This window comes from Pelophylax lessonae (genome assembly GCF_965119305.1).
Source record: "Pelophylax lessonae genome assembly, chromosome: 11".
Taxonomy (NCBI): Eukaryota; Metazoa; Chordata; class Amphibia; order Anura; family Ranidae; genus Pelophylax; species Pelophylax lessonae.
The window spans coordinates 229,989,850-230,013,495 of NC_138778.1; the positions used below are offsets into that span (position 1 = coordinate 229,989,850).

Genomic DNA, 23,646 nt, shown 5'->3' on the forward strand with positions numbered 1-23,646 from the left:
AAGGGTGTTGGAGTGATAAGGTGAAAGTTCTCTCATCTAGAGTAAAGATGGTGGAGTGATAGAGTGACATTTCTCTCATCTAGAGTAAAGATGGTGGCGTGAGAAGGTGGAAGTTCTCTGCCTTAGAGTAAAGATGGTGGAGTAATAGGGTGGAGGTTATCTTATCTACAGTCAAGATGGTGTAGTGCTAGGGTGGAAATGCTCTCCTCTAGAGTGAAGATGGAGTGAAAGGGTGGAAGATCTCATCTAGAGTAAAGATAGTGGAGTGATAGGGTGGAAGTTCTCTCGCCTAGAGTAAAGATGGTGGAGTGATAGGGTGGAAGTTCTCTCGTCTAGACTAAAGATGGTGGAGTGATAGGGTGGAAGTTCTCTTGTCTAGACTAAAGATGGTGGAGTGATAGGGTGGAAGTTCTCTCGTCTAGACTAAAGATGGTGGAGTGATAGGGTGGAAGTTCTCTTGTCTAGACTAAAGATGGTGGAGTGATAGGGTGGAAGTTCTCTCGGCTAGACTAAAGATGGTGGAGTGATAGGGTGAAAGTTCTCTCATCTAGAGTAAAGATGGTGGAGTGATAGGGTGGAAGTTCTCTCATCTAGACTAAAGATGGTGGAGTGATAGGGTGGAAGTTCTCTCAGCTAGACTAAAGATGGTGGAGTGATAGGGTGGAAGTTCTCTCATCTAGAGTAAAGATGGTGGAGTGATATGGTGGAAGTTCTCTCAGCTAGACTAAAGATGGCGGAGTGATAGGGTGGAAGTTCTCTTGTCTAGACTAAAGATGGTGGAGTGATAGGGTGGAAGTTCTCTCGTCTAGACTAAAGATGGTGGAGTGATAGGGTGGAAGTTCTCTTGTCTAGACTAAAGATGGTGGAGTGATAGGGTGGAAGTTCTCTTGTCTAGACTAAAGATGGTGGAGTGATAGGGTGGAAGTTCTCTTGTCCAGACTAAAGATGGTGGAGTGATAGGGTGGAAGTTTTCTCGTCTAGACTAAAGATGGTGGAGTGATAGGGTGGAAGTTCTCTCGTCTAGACTAAAGATGGTGGAGTGATAGGGTAGAAGTTCTCTCCTCTAGACTAAAGATGGTGGAGTGATAGGGTGGAAGTTCTCTTGTCTAGACTAAAGATGGTGAAGTGATAGGGTGGAAGTTCTCTCGGCTAGACTAAAGATGGTGGAGTGATAGGGTGGAAGTTTTCTCGTCTAGACTAAAGATGGCGGAGTGATAGGGTGGACGTTCTCTCCTCTAGACTAAAGATGGTGGAGTGATAGGGTGGAAGTTCTCTCGTCTACACTAAAGCTGGATACACATTATACAACTTTTGTTGTTTCATTTCCTTTAGATATACCTTCAACTATGTAGTATAAGGGCCGGCCTGACTGCATACAAACTGAAAGTATTTAGGTTTGACCTCATATTATACAGTTTTGGTAAATCTAAAGGAAGGTTGTACAAGAAAATTATAAAAAAGACGTATAGTGTGTAGCCAGCTTAAAGATGGTGGAGTGATAGGGTGGAAGTTCTCATGTCTAGACTAAAGATGGTGGAATGATAGGGTGGAAGGTCTGTTGTCCAGAATAAAGATGGTAGAGTAATAGGATGGAAGTTCTCTCGTCTAGACTAAAGATGGTGGAGTGATAGAGTGGAAGTTCTCTTGTCTAGACTAAAGATGGTGGAGTGATAGGGTGGAAGGTCTCTCGGCTAGACTAAAGATGGTGGAGTGATAGGGTGGAAGTTCTCTTGTCTAGAATAAAGATGGTGGAGTGATAGGGTGGAAGTTTTCTCGTCTAGACTAAAGATGGTGGAGTGATAGGGTGTAAGGTTTCTTGTCCAGAATAAAGATGGTGGAGTGATAGGGTGGAATTTCTTTCGGCTAGACTAAAGATGGTGGAGTGATAGGGTGGAAGTTCTCTCGCCTAGACTAAAGATGGCGGAGTGATAGGGTAGAAGTTTTCTCATCTAAACTAAAGATGGCGGAGTGATAGGGTAGAAGTTTTCTCATCTAGACTAAAGATGGCGGAGTGATAGGGTGGAAGTTTTCTCATCTAGAGTAAAGATGGTGGAGTGATAGGGTGGAAGTTCTCTCGTCTAGACTAAAGATGGTGGAGTGATATGGTGGAAGTTCTCTTAGTGATAGGGTGGAAGTTCTCTTGTCTAGACTAAAGATGGTGGAGTGATAGGGTGGAAGTTTTCTCATCTAGAGTAAAGATGGTGGAGTGATAGGGTGGAAGTTCTCTCGTCTAGAATAAAGAAGGTGGAGTGATAGGGTGGAAGTTTTCTCGTCTAGACTAAAGATGGTGGAGTGATAGGGTGGAAGTTCTCTCGGCTAGATTAAGATGGTGGAGTGATAGGGTGGAAGTTCTCTTGTCTAGACTAAAGATGGTGGAGTAATAGGGTGGAAGTTTTCTTGTCTAGACTAAAGATGGTGGAGAAATAGGGTGGAAGTTCTCTCGGCTAGACTAAAGATGGTGGAGTGATAGGGTGGAAGTTCTCTCGTCTAGAGTAATGATCGTGGAGTGATAGGGTGGAGGTTTTCTCGTCTAGACTAAAGATGGTGGAGTGATAGGGTGGAAGTTCTCGTCTTGAGTTGGTGTCCAGTGCAGTTGATTTGAGAAGGGAAGGGGGGGGGGGTAACTATGCTAAGGAATGTGTCCAGATCCATAGAGGTGTGGGAAGCTTTGGATAGATACATCTGCTGGTGGTTTTGGCCAAGGCATTGATGAATAGGTTTGGGTTGGGTGCTGGGATGGTCCCCGGAGTCATATATTCCTGGAATAGATTGATGGAGGCCGGTTCTCCGTCCCACCATGTTAGACAATTGCTCTTGGTGTCCCCTGGTCCTAATCTATGGCACAGGACTGGTTTGATGAGGGCAGTGTCATTGTTGGTGTCAGTGAATGACTCCTCCAGGTCCGGTGTTGTGTCTTCTTCTGGAGCCAGTTCTGGTCTGATGACACAGCGATTCTCCACCGTCACGGACATCAGGACACCATTCGGCGTTGTCACACGCTCTGTCACAACACATCGGGAGCAGAGGACGTCTCCAGTACTGAGCGCTCTCTAATACTCGGCATCAAACGTCTTCCCATTCCCATTTATAATTAGCCGAGACCAAATATCCCCCCCCCCCCCATCTGCCATCGCCCCCCCCGCTCCCTGTGAGGAAAATCCATTTCATGGGAAGCCACTTCCTGCCATTATTAAAATGAAAGATTCCTTTTAACTCGGCGAGCTGCTTGTGCTGAATGAGAAACAGCGTCCAGTAAATGTGTTTACAGCATGACGTCAAATCCCGCGCCAGCGCAGCACCCGGCCGACCACAGACTTAAAGAGACGACAACCCTAAAAAAAGGAACTTCTCCTACAAAAGCCAGATGGGGAGCGGTGTGTCATGATGGCAGGTGTCAGGATAATTATCGGTGTAAGAAAAAATGTGTCCTGTGAATGGAACCCTTCTCTGCTGGACACTCCCAGAAGTAAGATTCCCCATTTCTGAGGGGTACTGCATATCCCAGCGCCATAAAATGAATACAAGTCCATCAGGGATGGTGGGAACCCCTCATAATGGGCACAGCAGGTGTACAGACCCAGGAACTCAGCACAGGGATGGTGGGAACCCCTCATAATGGGCACAGCAGGTGTACAGACCCGGGAACTCAGCACAGGGATGGTGGGAAACTGCCATTCCACTCCCTGACAGCGAGGTGTGAGGTTGCTGATTCCTTAGCTCGTGTGCTTCCAGAAGCCAGGGGCTAGAGTTGTTTCTCTGCCCCAGGAGGGATGCTGGATCCTGGGGAGGACCCCGGGGGGGGCCCCCTGGATAGGCCTGAGACTAGGCCTCAGCCTATGGAAGACATGGAGCTCGGCCCAAGGAGGGGTGAATCCCTATCTACCTTTAGACGGAGGATTGTGGACAAGCTGACAAGGATTGAGAAAGAGGAGGAGAAATTGGCAGCTTTAAAAACTGAATTTAAAAAGAAAAAGTTGTATTGTGCCAAACTGTACAGTAAGAAGAGACCGGCTCTGAGGCCTGAATTAAAGGACTTGGAGCAAGCTTTGAGGAAGCAGAAAGAGTTGGTGAGCTCTCTGAAGGAAAGTAGCGGAGCTTTTAAGGAAAAATACAGGAATGAGGAACGTTTCAGCCGTATGAGGAGAGGAACCGTTTCCAGCATGGAGAGTGACCCAGCCAGTGAAGAGATGCAGGTACCGACAGAGTCAGCAGAGAGTGAGAAAGTGGGCCCGGAGGATGAGCCCAGCTCTTCAACACCTCAGACATCTGCTGAGCCCCCAATGGCGGAGGCCTCTGTCTCCCTCCCTCTGCAGCAGCAATGTGGAACATCTGAGCAGGAGGTTGAGGGGGGTACTGGCATGTTGGAGTTCATCGCTGAGCTGGAAACCCCTCTGGATGGAAGAAAGTTACATTTTTCTGCGGATTCCTCAGATGAGGAGATGGATACCGTTCCTCGCCCTATGAAAGAGAGACCTGTGGAGAGAGGAACATTCACCATGAAGCCTGCAACAACCAGGAGGAAGTTTGATCCCACCATCAGCCATGACACTGCAGAGGTAACAACACAGCAAGCAGGTACAGTGTGTGTGCAAGGTGGTGATGTGAACTTTAATGACAATGTGCTTGCTGAGGGTTGTAGTGCTATGGGCTGTCAGCCCACACCCATAGACAATGTGCAGCATGCAGTGCAACCTGATGCACCTGCTAAAAAAACTTTAAATGCGATTGGTGGGAAAACTGAAAATAACTTTGAGCTTTTGGTTGAAGTGTCTGCAGAGAGGAGCACCACGGACATTGCAAAGGCTTTTCCTGACCCAGATAAAGCTGTTGTTCCTGAAAATGGTGCAGGAGATGCTGGGAGCAGTAGTGCTACAACTGTTGGGGATTCTGCAGTTAAAAAAACTGTGATTGAACCCAGGAAAGCAGCTGAGTGCTTTGAGAAGGGGGAAGGGGTGGGTCTTGTCTCTGCTGCTCCAAAGACTGCAAGGGATGTTTCAGGCTCCTTGTCAGCAGGTGTGGCTGTGTCTAAGGACAATGCTGTAATTACTGGTATGTCTGGGAGGAAAACCTATGCTGGTGCTGCTACAGGATCTGGTAGGGGGGAGCATGGAAATGGTTTATCTTCCTCACTATTTAAAAGGAGGAATGTGGTTCAGCTCAGATGGGAAGGCGAAGGTATTCCCCCATATAGGAGAGCTGTGGTTGATAAGATTCTGCAGATGGGGTTTAGACCCGAAGATATCTTCGCCCTGATCAGTCCGACCGGCTCCTATGAGTATGATTTGTCCTTTATCCGTCCGGAGTCTTTGGACATATTTTGGGAGAAATATGAGCATGTGTGTAGGAGCCTGCCGGACTGGAGAGGGCTCATCCCCAAAGTTGTGTCACGTCAGCCACTTATTAAAATGGTGACGATTCTTGTGCGCAATGAGTCCATACCACAAGGGGATTTATCTGTATGGCTGAGGAGATATGGAGACATCCTGAGCCCCTTACACAAAATTATGGATGACCGAGGAATATGGACGGGGGGATGGTCTGTGCAGCTAAAACTAAAAGTCATGGATAATGTCATCCAGCATCTGCCATCCTCAGCTTTCCTGGGAAGGGACAGGCTGACCATCTTTTATCCAGGCCAGCCAAAACTGTGTAATAAATGTGGGGATAAAGGGCACTTTGCATCCTCCTGTCCAGTGATGAAATGCTCTCTGTGTCAGGATTTAGGGCATTTGGCAAAGGATTGCAACATTATAAGGTGCAACTTGTGCAATTCGGTTGGGCATCCTTATAGCCAGTGTCCCGAGGCAATGCATAACCAGCCTGAGCTCATGAGAGAGTTCTTCCGCCTGGACATGGAGGATGCTCAGAGCTCAGCAGCTAGGGTGCCTGCGATTCCCTCTGAGTCTGTGCCAATGCCCAGTGTGCCTGTGTCTTCCCAGTCTGTGCGTTTGCCTAGTGTGCCTGTGTCTTCCCAGTCTGTGCGTTTGCCTAGTGTGCCTGTGTCTTCCCAGTCTGTGATTTCCCAGTCTGTGCCAATTCCCAGTGTGTCAGTGTCTTCCAAATCTGTGGTGCCCCAGTCTGTGCGTTTGCATGTATCAGTTACCGAGAATGTGTCCAATCCTTCTGTGTCTATGTCCTCCAAAATTGCAGAGGCCGCAAGAGGTGCTGATGCAGGGGCATCAAGTGCAGTGCCAGTCCCACCCCCTCGACATTTCAGGGCTTCTATTGGGGACCAGGGGATGCAGAGGAGTGGGGAAAATGGTGAAGAGGCTGGCCTGGTGGCAGATAAGGTAAGGGAGAGTGGGGGTGAAGGGGAGGCTAAGAGTGGGGAGACTGTAATTTGCAGTTTGTCCAAGGATGATGTGGAATGGTTGGAGGAGAAAAGGAAGAAGGGCAAAAGAAAAAAAAAAAGGTGTTCAGTTGCCCAAAGTCCTAAGGTTTTGCCCTTGAAAAATAAGTTTGGGGTCCTGTCAGATGATGACGATGAATGGGACTCGTTGAGTACGGCGTCTTCTATGGATGATGAGTCCCAGGGTGCATTGAAGCGCACTGGTTCTCCTGGGAGAGAGAGTAGTCAGGCTAAGAAACGGCTGCCTCAATTATCCTAATGGCAGTTCCCACTCCGTTAAAAGTGGCAACCATTAATGTTGCCAGCTTAAAATCAGTGAGTGCTCGTCATATGGCCTTATTTTTGCTCAGCGAGTTTGATGCTGACATTTTGTTTTTGCAAGAGACCCATCTGAGTAGTCTGGCTGATATACATCTGGCAAAGAAGGAGTGGAAGCGTGGTCCCTCCTTTTGGTCTCTTGCGGCCGAGCCTTACAGCGGGGTTGCGGTCCTTTTTTCTGGTATGGTAACATGCCGACGGGTAATTGAGGTAGAGATTGGGAGATGCATGATTTTGGATGTCTCTGTGAGGGGGCAGGACCTGCGCCTGATTAACATCTATGGTCCCCAGACAAAATGGGACAGGAAATGCCTCTTTACAAAGATTAAGCCTTTTCTTTTTACGGCTCAGCAGGTTATCTTTGGAGGTGACTTCAACACCATTACTAGGCCTAAAGACAGGAGAGGTTTCAGAGATAAGCTGGGCTATGACAGCCTTTTCCTGAATGCAATGGTTAGGGAAGCAGGTCTGGTAGATGTGCACATTAAGCGCTGCCCAGACAGCACGGGGTTCACTTTTCAGCGAGGTAATAGTCAGAGTAGGATAGATAGGTTTTTTTTAAAGGAGGACTCTGCTTTTTCGGCACCTGTTTGTCGGGCAGTGGAGTTTTCTGATCACTGTATTCTATATTTGACTCTGAATGCCTCAGGCGTGCCACCTAGGGGGAGGGGTATCTGGAGATTGAATTCGGCCCTCCTGGATGACGAGGAAGTAAGACAATCCTTTGAGGAATTTTTTCAGGCACAGGTAACTATCCTAGACTTTTGCAACAGTAAGTCAGAATGGTGGGAGCTTATAAAACAGCGGACTGTTAGGCTTTTCAAGGCCATAGGGAGAAAGAGACAGCAAGATAAGTATATCACCTACCAGCGTTTGCGGAGGAAACTTGACCGCCTTGTATCGAATGGAGGAGATTCTGGGGCGATCTCTGAGGTGAAGCTCCTCCTGAGGACCCATCAATATGACCGGCACGCCTCTTTGGTTCAGGAAAGGGACTATGGGAAATACCATTCGCCTGACCCTTACCAGAATTGTAAACAGAGCGTAGCAGTTAAGACGGTCAATGGCCTGAAGGACAGTACGGGCTCTCTGACGAAGTCTAGGTCAGGGATCCTGGAGGTCGTCAGGTCATACTATGCTGATCTCCTGGGAGGAAAGAACCTTGATCGGACAGGGATGTTGAGTTTTTTGGACTCTACGCCAGGTCTGGAAAATATTGTTCCTTTGATGAATTTGACAGATGAAATCACTGCAGATGAGGTGATCCAGGCTATTGATAAACTAGCCATCAGGAAAACGCCAGGGCCAGATGGTTTGACAGCCGAATTTTATAAATGTTTTAAGAAGATCCTGGCTTCACACCTTGCGGAGGTTTTTAATGGCTGTTTGCATGAGGGTTCTCTCCCTCCTTCCATGAGGCAATCTGCAGTGGTTCTTCTGTCAAAGGGCAAAGATCCTTCGATGATTGAGAATTGGCGCCCCATTAGCCTTCTTAATGTCGATAGAAAGATACTGGCAAAGATTTTTTTCTGGCGATTATCATCAGGAGCAGGCGATTTGTTATCCCATCACCAGCACTGCGCAATCCAGGGTAGAAGCACTTTCTCAGCTGTGTTAGCTGTCCGGGAGGCCTTGGAGCGTTGTAGGGCTGCTGGTTGGGGTAAATATCTGCTGACATTGGATCAGGCTAAGGCCTTTGATAGGGTTAATCATGAGTACCTATGGCTCCTTCTTGGCAAGTATGGCCTGGAGGGGGGTTTCATTGATTGGCTCAAGATTTTGTACAAAGGGGCTGAAAGCTTTCCTCTGGTTAATGGTTGGGTTGGGCAGCCCTTTGTGGTTGGCTCAGGTGTGCATCAGGGGTGTCCTTTGAGTCCTCTGCTATATGCGTTTGCAATCGACCCCTTCATTAGAAGGCTAGAGAGTGGACCATTGTGTGGGGTACCTTTGGGCATCGCTGGTGAGCCTCCTTTGAAGGTTGTGGCTTATGCTGATGACGTTTCTGTTTTTGTCTCTGGGACTGGGGAAGCGCAGGAGGTGGTCTCAGTGACAAGGCAGTATGCGGAAGCATCAGGTTCAAAGGTCAACCAGGACAAGTGTGAAGCTTTCTGGATGGGCGTGGAAGGTGAGAGCTTTGTTCTCCCGGATGACTTCCCGGAGCCCCAACAAAAAATTAGAGTTCTAGGCATTGAATTTGGCCCAGGTGACTATGGTCATGCAAATTGGGTGAGCAGGCTGGAGAATGCCAATGCCAAGGTGGCGAGCTGGAAAAGTTGGCGGTTTTCCTTAAGGGAAAAGGTTGATCTGATCAAAGGTTACCTGATTCCAATTTTTCTGTATGTCAGTTTTGTCTGCATTTTGCCAGTGTCTCTCTATACCAGGATCTATAGTTGTTTCTTCCAGCTGTTATGGGGAAACAGAATAAACCTTGTCAAAAGGAGTGTGACTTATCTTCCTAGGCGGGAGGGTGGTCTAGGAATGATCAACCCTGTAGTCTTTTTCTCTCTGATGTTTGTAAAGTACAACCTTGGTAACATGTTGGCAGAGAGACCGCCTGGGTGGGTTGGTATTTTCCAGTCCTGGTTTAGGCCCTTTCTGCGAAACTGGGAAAATGGTGGGCCAGTGAAAAGCCTGAGGGTCAAGCATGATAAGCTCCCGACTTATGTTGCCCCGTGTTTGAAAATACTTCGGCAGTGGCAAGTAACGGCAGGGGAGATCAGATCTCTTCCAAGGAAACTTCTTGAGAAGCGGATCATGAGCTCTGTTTTTTGCGAACCACTGGCCTTAAGGGATTGCCCAAGCCTAGTTTTGGGGGAGGGTTTGCGTTTGATTAATTTGGAGAGAATCCCAATGAAGTTTAGGGATCAGGCTTGGCTCGCTTTCCATGGAAAACTATATGTGAAGGGCAACCTGAAGTTTCTCTCTGTGAGTGATCGTGGCTGCCCGAGAGTAGAGTGTGGAGGTGCGGTGGAGTCCATGGATCATTTTTTGCTTCAGTGCCCTTTTAATATAGAGGTGTACAAGAGGGTAGGGAGGGCTCTGAGTGTACCCTTCCTCCCCCATATGAGTTATGCAGAGTGGGTGTATGGGGCATTCCAGACTCGCCGGGATTATGATTTGGAAACACTTTTTTTAGTTAGTGTAGTAGTCCGTTATTTCACGTGGAGTGCACGGTGCCAGGTATCCTTACGGAGTAAAATCCTCCCTGTTGAGGTGGTGGTGCAGAACATTCTGGGTGAGGTTGGGAAGATTCGGGGTCTTGAGAAAGACAGGTGGCGGCAGGAGGCCTGGATAAAGGCGTGGAGGAATATCAGGACTCTGTAGCTGCTGCCTGTTGATCTCGGGGTGTGCGGCTTTTCTTTCTGTCCTTGCTTCACTCCCCTAGATTTTCAGATAAAATATATTTTTGATAAAAGGCTACATGCATGGTGACGGTGATGTTCCTTAGTCTGGCTCTCTCGTAGGGTTTATGCTGTGCGCAATTTGGTTTATTTATTATGTTCTTGTTTGGTTTTTGGTTTTGTATAGTTATATTTAATTATTTTGTAAATATGTTATTTATTAATTTATTTATTATGGTTTTATTGTATATAAGTTGTTGTTTGTAAGATTTTTCAATAAACAAAATTAACCCCTCATAATGGGCACAGCAGGTGTACAGACCCAGGAACTCCGCACAGGGATGGGGGGAACCCCTCATAATGGGCACAATGGTAACTCAGCACAGGGATGGGGGGAACCCCTCATAATGGCCACAACAGGTGTACAGACCCGGGAACTCAGCACAGGGATGGGGGGAACCCCTCATAATGGGCACAGCAGGTGTACAGACCCGGGAACTCAGCACAGGGATGGGGGGAACCCCTCATAATGGGCACAGTGGTAACTCAGCACAGGGATGGTGGGAACCCCTCATAATGGGCACAGCGGGTGTACAGACCCGGGAACTCAGCACAGAGATGGGGGGAGCCCCTCATAATGGGCACAGTGGGTGTACAGACCTGGGAACTCAGCACAGGGATGGGGGAGCCCCTCATAATGGGCACAGTGGGTGTACAGACCCCGGAACTCAGCACAGGGATGGTGGGAACCCCTCATAATGAGCACAGCAGGTGTTCAGACCTGGGAACTCAGCACAGGGATGGGGGGAACCCCTCATAATGGGCACAGCAGGTGTACAGACCCAGGAACTCCGCACAGGGATGGGGGGAACCCCTCATAATGGGCACAGCAGGTGTACAGACCCAGGAACTCCGCACAGGGATGGGGGGAACCCCTCATAATGGGCACAGCAGGTGTACAGACCCAGGAACTCCGCACAGGGATGGGGGGAACCCCTCATAATGGCCACAACAGGTGTACAGACCCGGGAACTCAGCACAGGGATGGGGGGAACCCCTCATAATGGGCACAGCAGGTGTACAGACCCGGGAACTCAGCACAGGGATGGGGGGAACCCCTCATAATGGGCACAGCGGGTGTACAGACCCGGGAACTCAGCACAGAGATGGGGGGAGCCCCTCATAATGGGCACAGTGGGTGTACAGACCTGGGAACTCAGCACAGGGATGGGGGAGCCCCTCATAATGGGCACAGTGGGTGTACAGACCCCGGAACTCAGCACAGGGATGGTGGGAACCCCTCATAATGGGCACAGAAGATGTACAGGGATGGTAGGAACCCCTCATAATGGGCACAGCGGGTGTACAGACCCAGGAACTCAGCACAGGGATGGTGGGAACCCCTCATAATGGGCACAGCGGGTGTACAGACCCAGGAACTCAGCACAGGGATGGTGGATGTTCAGGGTCTTCTTCCCCCAGAACAGCAGCTTCAGCTATTGAATGCCATGGAAGCTCCTCATCCATTGAAGGATATTTTGGGGTGACAATAATCGGGGACCTGGGACTGCGCAGGACGGAGCGGCGGGCAGACGGGGGAGGATTTGGAGCTGATAAGAGGGAACTTTCTTCTTCTCTCTTTGTGAATTGTCTCCGGAGGTCTGAAGATTCACGCGAGGCCCTCAAAGTGGGTGAATGGGGCGCCCTGTGAGCGGCGAGCTCATTACATATGCGGCCCCCGCGGACTTCAGGTCAGCGCCATGAATGGATCTTTTCTACTCACTTTCCATAGAAGCATTTGGGGACGGTGCTGAATTTCCTCCTGCGGTCCTTGATGAGGTTGGATTTCTTGCTGACCATGTGATAGAGCTTCTCGCCTTTCTCTGCGATCATCACATAGGCGTCCCGCTCCATGCCCAGCTTCAGACCTGTCACAGCAAAACAACATTGAGTCAGTGCACCAGAGCGCGCCGCTAGTCAATTATTCCACACAGCTGATTGGACCCTAATAAAGAAGCTCCAAACCCCATCATTAAACCCAACCTCCATCCTATAGTTGTAGCGGCTCCTCTCCTGGACTGAAACGGCTTCCTCTGATTTCACCGCACACTGCGAGCTGCTCACCATGTGCATTACAGCCCCGCCTCATTTCCTGGCTGGAGGACGTCCAGCATCATCTAGCCCTTTCCTCCCCAGCCCGACTGGCCTCGCCCCTTTCAATTATTTGATTTCAGTTCTTTCAATCATGGAGGTTCTGCTGCACAGGTGGGCGTTACCTATGCAAATAAATCCTGCCTAGGAACGCCCAATTCTCCAGACTGACACCTACCCATCAAGGTATTTCAATATTTGCATAACTCCTCCCAAGAGCCGGCCCTTTCCTTTACAAAATTATTGTCCCTGGCCCCACCCCCTTTTAATTATTGGATTACAGTCCTTTCAATCATGGAGGTTCAGCATCACAGGTGTGCGTTACCTATGCAAATACTGCCTGCCTAGGAATGCCCAATCTTATTGTCCCTGGCCCCGCCCCTTTTTATTCATTGGATTACAGTCCTTCCAATCATGGAGGTTCAGCATCATAGGTGGGTGTTACCTATGCAAATAAAGCCTGCCTAGGAACGCCCAATCCTTAGTAACCCGCCCATCAAGGCATTTCGGTATTTGCATAACTCCTCCCAAGAGCCTGCCCTTTCCTTTCCAAAATGATTGTCCCTGGCCCCACCCCCTTTTATTTATTGGATTAATGTCCTTAGGATCATGGAGGTTCCGCATCACAGGTGGGCGTTACCTATGCAAATACTGCCCTGCCTAGAAATGCCCAATCCTCAGACACCCGCCCATCAAGGCATTTCAGTATTTGCATAACTCCTCCCAAGGACCAGTCCTTTCCACTCCAGCCTTATTGTTCCTGGCCCCGCCCCCTTTTATTAATTGGCTGACAGTCCTTTCAATCATGGAGGTTCAGCATTACAGGTGGGTATTACCTAGGCAAATGCTGCCTGCCTAGGAGCGCCCAATCCTCCAGACTGATACCCGCCCATCAAGGTATTTCCATATTTGCATAACTCCGCCCAAGAGCCAGCCCTTTCCTCTCCAGCCTTATTGTTCCTGGCCCCGCCCCTTTATTCATTGGATTAGTCCTTTCAATCATGGAATTTCAGCATCACAGGTGGGCGTTACCTATGCAAATACTGCCTGCCTAGGAACGCCCAATCTTATTGTCCCTGGCCCCACCCCCTTTTATTCATTGGATTACAGTCCTTCCAATCATGGAGGTTCAGCATCACAGGTGGGCGTTACCTATGCAAATAAAGCCTGCCTAGGAATGCCCAATCCTCAGACACCCGCCCATCAAGGCATTTCAGTATTTGCATAACTCCTCCCAAAAGCCAGCCCTTTCCTTTCCAAAATTATTGTCCCTGGCCCTGCTCCCTGTTATTCATTGGATTACAGTCCTTCCAATCATGGAATTTCAGCATCACAGGTGGGCGTTACCTATGCAAATACTGCCTGTCTAGGAACACCCAATCTTATTGTCCCTGGCCCCACCCCCTTTTATTCATTGGATTACAGTCCTTCCAATCATGGAGGTTCAGCATCACAGGTGGGCGTTACCTATGCAAATACTGCCTGCCTAGGAACGCCCATTCCTCCAAACTGACACCTGCCAATCAAGGTATTTCCATACTTGCATAACTCCTCCCAAGAGCCAGCCCTTTCCTCTCCAGCCTTATTGTTCCTGGTCCCGCCCCCTGTTTTTCATTGGATTAATCCTTTCAATCATGGGGGTTCAGCATCCCAGGTGGGCGTTATCTATGCAAATAAAGCCTGCCTAGGAATGCCCAATCTTTAGAAACTGGCCCATCAAGGCATTTCAGTATTTGCATAACTCCTCCCATGGCTTGCAGGCTCCTAAGAAGAGTACAGAGGCGGGGTGCTGTGATGTCTTCAGAAAGCTATGTACAGCTCCTCCCACCAGCCATGATCTGCCCGCACTGCATAGAGAAGCACAGAGATCCGGCATTTGCTGCATTCTAATGGAGAAAGTTACACACGTGCGCCGTCATTTCAAAATGAATTTAAATTTTTTAGACTCAGCAGCTTTTCTTAATGTAATCCCTGGTGATCCTGCCATGGGGGGTCCTGCTTCAGGCACTTCCTGTTCTGGAGGTGACAACACTCCATCCCTTTCTCCCAAGCGTTGTCACCCTGTCACACGGGCTCCTGATGGGGACTACAAGTGACTGTTTCATGCATAGACATGGGACCAGTGTTGTCACCATCAAGGAAAACACCAGCCAGACATCACTGGATATGTGTAGATGGGAAGTGGCTGCAAAGAGTCTGCAGGAGATCAGCAGCGCTGGGATGGAACAAATGGTGAACAAATAGCGTAGTTAAGAATAGAACAGAACAGAAAAGAATATAAATATAATAGAACAGAACAAAACAGAGTAGAATAAAGTAGAATAGAATATAACAGAACAGAATGGAATAGAACAGAGTAGAATAGAATAGAACATAACAGAATAGAACAGAGGAGAATATAATAGAAGATAACAGAATAAAATAGAACAGAACAGAATAGAACACAACAGAGTAGAATAGAAAATAACAGAATAGAACACAATAGAACAGAAAAGAACAGAAGAGAATATAACAGCACAATCCAGATTAGAACAAAATATAATAGAACAGAATAGAATCAAACAGAACAGAATAGAACAGAATCAAATAGAACATAAGGGAATAGAACAGAATAGAGTAGAATAGAACAGAACAAAATATAATAGAATAGAAAAGAAAAGAGCAGAATATAATAGAACCAAATACAACAAAATATAGAACAGAATAGAAAAAAATACAACACAACAGAAAAGATTAGAAAAGAAATTAATAGAAAAAAATAGAAAAGAATAGAAAAGAACAGAACAGAAAAGAATAGGACAAAACAGAAAAGAATAGAACAGTATAGAAAAGAATAGAACAGAACAGAACAGAAAAGAATAGAACAGAAAAGAATAGAACAGAATAGAAAAAAAATAGAAAAGAATAGAAAAGCACAGAATAGAATAGAACTGAACAGAATAGAACAGAAAATAATAGAATAAAAGTTGTACATGTTTATAATACGCATTGTAGATGGTCTGGGGTTAGGAGAAAAGGAAATAAGGAAATTAGATGTTCTCCAGCATTGGACACTCAACATATATTTCTCACAATGGGAGATGTCAGTGGGAGGCGTGTTCTGTCTGTGGCCACACCCACCACCTACATGTATAACAAGCTGAGGGGGAGGAGCCTCAGACCAATGACCGCTCTTTTAAAATTCTTAGACATGTGACAAGCAGCCAACATCAGGTGATGTTTTCTGAGCAGGCAGTGCGGTGACGGGTGGGACGTCCAATGAGGAACGTCCTCCAATAGCCTTCCTCCTAGGAAGAAGGAGGCGGCTAAAAGAGGACTGTCAATGTGCCACAGAGAGAACGTCCAATGACAGATCAGTAAAAAAATCCTTAAACATCTTTATTACATAATTACAAAAATCATAAAACCAGAGATCACGGTTGCCGCATGTCAATGTTTTTTTTAATGGGTGCAACAACTGTATACGGTTCCAGATTGGTGTTATGGATCGACGCGTTTCGCTTCTTCAGGAGCCACACCTTTTTTTCTCTCTCCTGAAGGTTTCATATCATATTATATTATTATTATTTTTTGTTGTTGTGATAAAGTTTCTTTGTTCCTTTTTGTAACAATGTAATTCTCTTTCTCTGGGTTATTGTAGGTGGGTGGAGTGTCAGTAGTTCTGTAGATACATTTTTTTTCCATATACGGCGTGGATCCTGAAGAAGCGAGGATGTAGCGTAACGCGTCACTCAATCACACCAACCGGGAAACCATAAACTCGCACCCATGACACAGAACGGCGTACATTTATGATGTTTATAACCGTGCCATGGCTGAATGACGGTTACAGCGAGGGCGCACATTTCTAGGAGGGCGTCTATTGACGTTTTCCCACGATCGTGCTTCCTGCGTTTCCTTTGTGTTGCGCATCGGCAGTGATCGATGTGTCCAATCGGGCTAAGAGCCAATCACAGCGGCTCTTTACCATGTGACCAGTGTAGCAATCACAGCTGATCACGATGTAAACAGGATTTGCCAGTTATTGGGAATCCTCTCCTAACTGATAGGAGAGACAATAAGCCAACTGATTATCAGTGCTGCCAATCAGTGTCCAACAATGCTGCCAATCAGTGCCAATCAGTGCTGCCAATGAGTGTCCAACAATGCTGCCAATCAGTGCTGCCTATCAGTGCCATCAATGCTGCCTATCAGTGTCATCAATGCTGCCTATCAGTGCCCATCAGTGCTGCCTATCAGTGCCCATCAGTGCTGCATATCAGTGCCATCAATGCTGCTCATCAGTGCCATCAATGCTGCTCATGAGTGTCATCAATGCTGCTCATCAGTGCCATCAATGCTGCTCATCAGTGCCATCAATGCTGCCTATCAGTGCCCATCAGTGCTGTCTATCAGTGCTATCAGTGCTGCCTATCAGTGCCATCAATGCTGCTTATCAGTGCCATCAATGCTGCCTATCAGTGCCCATCAGTGCTATCAGTGCTGCCTATCAGTGCCATCAATGCTGCTTATCAGTGCCATCAATGCTGCCTATCAGTGCCCATCAGTGCTGCCTAGCAGTGCCCATCAGTGCTGCCTAGCAGTGCCCATCAGTGCTGCCTAGCAGTGCCATCAGTGCTGCCTATTAGTGCCATCAATGCTGCCTATCAGTGCCTATCAATGCTGCCAACCAGTGCCTATCAATGCTGCCAACCAGTGCCTATCAATGCTGCCTATCAGTGCTGCCAATCAGTGCCCATTAATGATGCCTGTCAGTGTCACCTATTATTTCCACCTATCAGTGCTGCCCATCATTGCCGCCTATCAGTGCCCATCAGTGCTGCCTATTAGTGTCACATATCAATGCAGCCTCATCTGTGCCAACCAGTGCTGTATATCAGTGCCCATCAGTGCAGCATATCAGTGCCCATCAGTGCCATATATCAGTGCCCATCAGTGAAGGAGAAAGATTACTTATTTACAAGTTTTATAACAAACTTAGTGCCCATTCACACTACCGCGACTTGTCAGGCGTCTGGTCAGCCTGACAAGTCGCGGTAGGTCGCGGTCCATTGTGTAGTACAGGAGCCGTTCTAATAGGAGCGACACAAGTCGCTCCGACTTAGAAAAAGGGTCCTGTACTACTTTGGGGCGACCTGGAGGCGACTTGCATTGACTTCAATTATATAAAGTCCGTGCAAGTCGCCCCCAAAGTCGTGCCGCGGTATTGTGAACCGGCACTAACAAAACGTTTTTTTTTTCCCTAAATGTTTTGTCTTTTTTATTTTGTTTAGCAAAAAAAAAAAAAAAATCCCACCAAAAGAAATCTCTGTCTGTCCCAAAAAAATAACAATGTAATTTGGGTACAGCGTAGCATGACGGTGTAATTGTCATTCAAAATGTGAGAGCACTGAAAGCTGAGAATTGCTCTGGGCAGGAAGGGGGTGACAGCGGCCGCTATTGAAGGGGTTAATGATTATCTCTCATTGGTTGGTCACACTGGAAGTCCCCTTTGTACCCTCCTGGAATTTGGAGAGTTAAAGGGACGGTGGACGAAGATTTATCTCAGGAGGATTCCTCCAGCAGTACACTGGGTGACACATCCAAAGAGGAACATTTGCCCATCCCCCCCCCCATCCCCCCCCCTGTCTATCATTAGTAAATCACCTCCTAATACCGGAGAAATGTTCACTTTTCCTGTCTGATGACACCGAGCCATTCTATTATCACCTCCGCTGGCTGCAATCCCTCCCCTGGGGACACGAGCCAGTCCTCACCCCTCCCCCAACATCTACACCCCCCCCCCCCCCAACAGAGACAATCCAATTATCACCCAATAATCAGCCACCTGGATCTACCCATTGGCCTCTTCCAACACACAGCCTTGGGTCACTACTAGGGAAGCAACCGGTATATCGGCCAAAAATGGGGTTATCGGCGTTTTGCAGATAGAAAAAAAAAAGCTGCCGATAATTGCATGCTGCGTCCCATTGACTTCAATGGAAAAAATCACATCCCATTGACTTCAATAATCGTAAAAAAATAAAATTGCATCCCATTGACTTTAATAGTAAATCACATCCTTTTGACTTCAATGCAAAAACGCCCCTTTATTAACTGCAATGCAAAATTGCCTCCCGTTGACTTCATTGCAAAATCACGTCCCCTTCGCTTCAATGCAAAAATCGCTCTCTATTGATTGCAATGCAAAATTGCATTCCTACTGACTTCAATAGAAAATCGCATCCTATTGATTTCAATGCACCCCCCCCCCCCCTTTCCCCCACTATGGACTACAATGCAAAATCACATCCCATTGACTTCAATGGAAAATCGCATCCTGTTGACTTCAATGGAAAATCACATCCCCTTGACTTCAATGCAAACATGCTCTCTATTGACTGCAATACAAAATTGCATTCCTATTAACTTCAATGCAAAATCGCATCCTATTGACTTCAATGCAAACCAAATTCATGTCCTATTGACTTCAATTCAAACCCCCACCCACTATGGACTACAATGCAAAAATCACATCCCACTGACTCCAATGCAAAATCGAGTCCCATTGACTTCAATGAAAAATCGAGTCCCATTGACTTCAATGCAAACACTCCCCCTATTGACTGCAATGCAAAATCACACCCTATTGACTTCAATGCAAAAGCGTCCCCTAATAACTGCAACGCAAAATCGCGTCCCATTGATTTCAATGCAAAATTTTATCCCATTCACTTCAATGCGTCCCCTAATAACTGCAACGTAAAATGGCATCCTCTTGAATTCAATGCAAACACGTTCTCTATTGACTGCAATACAAAAAAGCATCCTATTGACTTCAGTGCAAAATCACATCTCATTGACTTGAAACCCTCTCACTATTGCCTGCAATGCAAAATAGCATCCCATTGACTTCAATGCAAAATTGCATCCTTTTCACATCAATGCAAAATCACGTCCCATTGACTTCAATGCAAAATTGCATCTCATTGATTTTAAAGCAAAATTGCGTCCCATTGACTTCAATGCAATATCGCCCCCCTATTGACTGCAATGCACAATCACATCCCATTGACTTCAATGCAAAATTTCCACCCTATTGATTTTAATGAAAAATTGCACCCCATTGACTTCAATAAAAATATGCCAGCCACATAAAATAAATGTAAACATTTTTATTTTTTTTAAACTGTCCGTTTCGCTGCCCTGGGCGCAATGGTTTACTGTAGGGATGGGGGCGCCTTCCTTCTGTTACAAGGCTGGGCAGTTTGGCACTGAATGACCTTGTCCCAGCACTGCATCTATGGCTGCCCTACTACTGACTGAGGGAACATGGAGGAAGGGGGGGGGGGGGGGGCGGTCCAGCTAAGACCAAACTAACTAGCATTAAACAGGAGGGGAGGACAGGGAAATGCACCAAAATCCCATTAGTAAACAAGTTGTAGTGGCCCAAAACCTCCACTAGGTGTCAGCAAATCACAGATAATGTGATACAAACATGAAAAATACATTAAAGTGAGGCATTTATTTTCTATATGGCAGTAAAATGAAAATGTGTGTTGTAGTTTGCGCTTTATTTTCACAGCTTTATTTACATCTACAGAAGCCGATTTTACCGGTGAGGACTTCCTGCATTGAATCTGGGGTGTGTAGGGATATATATGGGGAGGGCTGCAGGGAAATCTGCCTAGGGCGCAGAGGAGACATGGGGGCGCCATCAACCAATGGAACACAGAAATACCACAACTGAACGAGACTCTGAGATTTTACAGTGCATCCGGAAAGTATTCACAGCGCTTCACTTTTTCCACATTTTGTTATGTTACAGCCTTATTCCAAAATGGATTCAATTCATTATTTTCCTCAAAATTCTACAAATAATCCCCCATAATGACAATGTGAAGGAAGTTTGTTGAAATCTTTGCAAATTTTTTACAAATAAAAAATCCCATGTACATAAGTATTCACACCCTTTGCCCAATACTTTGGTGAAGCTCCTTTGGCACCAATTCCAGCCTCCAGTATTTCTGAGTATGATGCTACAAGCTTGGCACTCCTATTTTTGGGCAGTTTCTCCCATTCTTCTTTGCAGGACCTCCCAAGCTCCATCAGGTTGGATGGGGGGAGGGTCGGTGCACAGCCATTTTCAGATCTCTCCAGAGATGTTCAATCGGGTTCAAGTCTGGGCTCTGGCTGGGCCACTCAAGGACATTCACAGAGTTGTCCTGTAGCCACTCCTTTGTTATCTTTGCTGTGTGCTTAGGGTCGTTGTCCTGTTGGAAGATGAACCTTTGCCCCCCAGTGTGAGATCCAGAGCACTCTGGAGGAGGTTTTCATCAAGGATGTCTCTGTACATTGCTGCATTCATATTTCCCTCAATCCTGACTAGTCTCCCAGTTCCTATCGCTGAAAAACATCCCCACAGCATGATGCTGCCACCACCATGCTTCACTGTAGGGATGGTATTGGCCAGGTGATGAGCGGTGCCTGGTTTCCTCCAGACATGACGCTTGCCATTCAGGCCAAAGAGTTCAATCTTTGTTCCATCAGATCGGAGAATTTTGTTTCTCGTGATCTGAGACTTCTTCAGGTGCCTTTTGGCAAACTCCAGACGGGGGGTCATGTGACTTTTACTGAGGAGTGGCTTCCATCTGGCCACACCCATACAGGCCTGATTGGTGGAGTGCTGCAGAGATGGTTGTTCTTCTGGAAGGTTCTCCTCTCTCCACAGAGAAATGCTGGAGCTCTGTCAGAGTGACCATCGGGGTCTTGGTCACCTCCCTGACTAAGGCCCTCCTCCCCCGATCGCTCAGTTTGGCCGGGCGGCCGCTCTAGGAAGAGTCCTGGTGGTTCAAAACTTCTTCCATTTACAGATGATGGAGGCCACTGTGCTCATTGGGACCTTCAATGCTGCAGAAATGTTTCTGTACCCTTCCCCCGATCTGTGCCTCCATACAATCCTGTCTTGGAGGTCTACAGACAATTCCTCTGACTTCATGGCTTGGTTTGTGCTCTGACATGCACTGTTACCTGTGGGACCTTATATAGACAGGTGTGTGCCTTTCCAAATCATGTCCAATCAATGGAATTTACCACAGGTGGACTCCAATCAAGTTGTAGAAACATCTCAAGGATGATCAATGGAAACAGGATGTATCTGAACTCAGTTTTGAAAGTCATGGGAAAGGGTGTGAATACTTATGTACATGGGATTTTTTAATTTTTTTAAGCGCTTGCCGACCGCCGCACGACTATTTACTGCGGCGGTCAGCCCCTCACAGGCAAAGCAACGTAGTACTACGTCACTAGCCTGTGAGGATCTAGGGAGCGAGCGCGCCCCCAGAGGCGTGCTCCCACTCGGTCACGGACCCCCCCGCGCGTGTGAGCGGCGGACCCGATGTCCGCTGGGCACTCGCGATCGTCTGGTGCAGAGGGAGAAAGGCAGGCGGCTAATGTAAACACAGCCGCCTGTCATTTTCCCCGGTGTATGAATAGAGATCATACGGTTCTACTATGTAGGATCGTTGATCACTGTTCTTACACCTCAAGTCACAGCCAATCACAGTTAGAAGCACGCCCCTAGGGACACACTTAACCCCTCGCTCTCAAAAAAAGTTAACCCCTTCACTGCCAGTGTCATTTTACAGTGACAGTGCATATTTATAGCACTGATTACTGTAGTAAAGTCACTGGTAACCCCAAAAGTGTCAAAAATGTCAGTCAGGGGTCCGATCTGTCCGCCTCAATGTCGCAGTCCTGCAAAAAAAAATAAAATCGCAGATCGCCGCCATTACACGTTAAAAAAAAAAAAAATGACAAAAATCTTTCCCTTTGTTAGTAAACGCAATAACTTTTGCGCAAACCAATCAAAATACGATTTTTGCAATTTTTTTTTTTTTTAACCAAACATATGTAGCATAAAACAAATTGGCCGAAAATGTTAAAAAATTCAGATTTTTACATTTTTTTTTTGGGGGGGAATTTCATATAAAAAAAATGTGAAAAATATTGTTATTTTTGCAAAATTGTCGCTCTTTTTTTGTTTATAGCGCAAAAAGTAAAAATCGCACAGGTGATCAAATACCACCAAAAGAAAGCGCTGTTTGTGGGGAAAAAAAAGACGTCAAATTCTTTTGGGTACAGCGTCGCACGACCGCGCAATTGTCAGTTAAAATCACACAGTGCCGAATCGCAAAATAGGCCCTGGTCAGGAAGGGGGTAAAACCTCCCGGTCTTAAAGCGGTTAAAAATACGCTCATTGAGAATTTTTTTGTCAAAGACATGTAGCTAAATACATTTTGGCCTAAATATATGACAAAAATTGAATATATTGGATATTTTTTAACTGTCAAAGTAGAAAAATATTGTTATTTTTTCAAAATTGTCACTTTTTTTTATGAATATCGCAAAAATTGAAAAGCGCAGAGGTGATCAAATACCACCAAAAGAAAGCTCTGTTTGTGGGAAAAAAAGGACGTAAATTTTGTTTGGGTACGGCGTTGCATGACCGCGCAATTGTCAGTTAAAGTCACACAGCGCCGAATCGCAAAAAGTGGCCTGGAGGTAAAGCAGGAAAATCCTCCGGTGGTAAAGTGGTTAAGGGGTGTTATTACAGATCTGGGGGGGGTCACATGGCACAGCGCCATCACTGGAGTGTCTGATCTCCTCATTATAGGACATTCCGCCATCACAGACCCTCAGGACTGCTGGGCATGCCAGGAATCCATCATTCCAGGTGAGATCCATCAGGAACGTGGCATTCCTGGCCCCGGCCAAACGCTTGTCACAACCAGAAATCATCCAGACAAACGAGTGCGGAATGTCAATGGAACGACTCACGTAAATAAAAGTTTTGGCAAAAGGCAACTTCTGGCAGGAGTCGGCTTGGAGCGCCGCCAGGGGCTCATCATCTGCGACCGCTTATAAACAATCACTTAACCCGCCCCGAGCTGCAATGGAAAGACGAGGCGGGAGAGGAAGTGCCGGTGTCGGTACCTGGATTACCGCACAGCTGGAATAGCTGAGGATCCGACGTCTGATTAACCGGATTACCAAAACGCTGAGTTAACTGCAGGCTCCAAAGTAGTCCTCATCGTACGACAACACTTCACCCGACTCTAAGCTCGCAATCAACACCAAGATCACACATCACCGTATACAATGATCAGCCATAACATTATGACCACCCACCTAATGTTGAGTGGGGTGGGGAGGGAAGGCTCATTGATGGATCTGGATTTGTTTTTCCACCACATTCCACGGATGCTCCACTGGATTGAGATCTGGATAATTTGGAGGCCAAATCAACGACTCAAACTCGTTGTGTTCCTCAAACCATTCTTAAGTTTTCAAACCAGGCCACCTTCCTCCATTGCTCCGTGCTCCAGTTCTGATGCTCACGTGCCCATTGCAGGCGCTCCCCATCTCATCAATGAGCCCTACCCCCCCACCTCCATCATTGAGCTTTCCTCCACCTCCATCAATAAGCCTCCCCCCCCACACCCATCA

General features: G+C 47.0%; 1 protein-coding gene across 1 annotated transcript in view; it reads right to left on the reverse strand.

The window, feature by feature from the left end:
- Positions 1 to 23,646, reverse strand: part of PREX1 (phosphatidylinositol-3,4,5-trisphosphate dependent Rac exchange factor 1) — a 362,103-nt gene that overhangs the window by 148,601 nt on the left and 189,856 nt on the right. Inside the window, exon 10 of the mRNA XM_082271747.1 lies at positions 11,792 to 11,936. Coding sequence (XP_082127873.1) covers positions 11,792 to 11,936 — 145 coding nt within the window. The remainder of the gene's footprint in view (positions 1 to 11,791; positions 11,937 to 23,646) is intronic.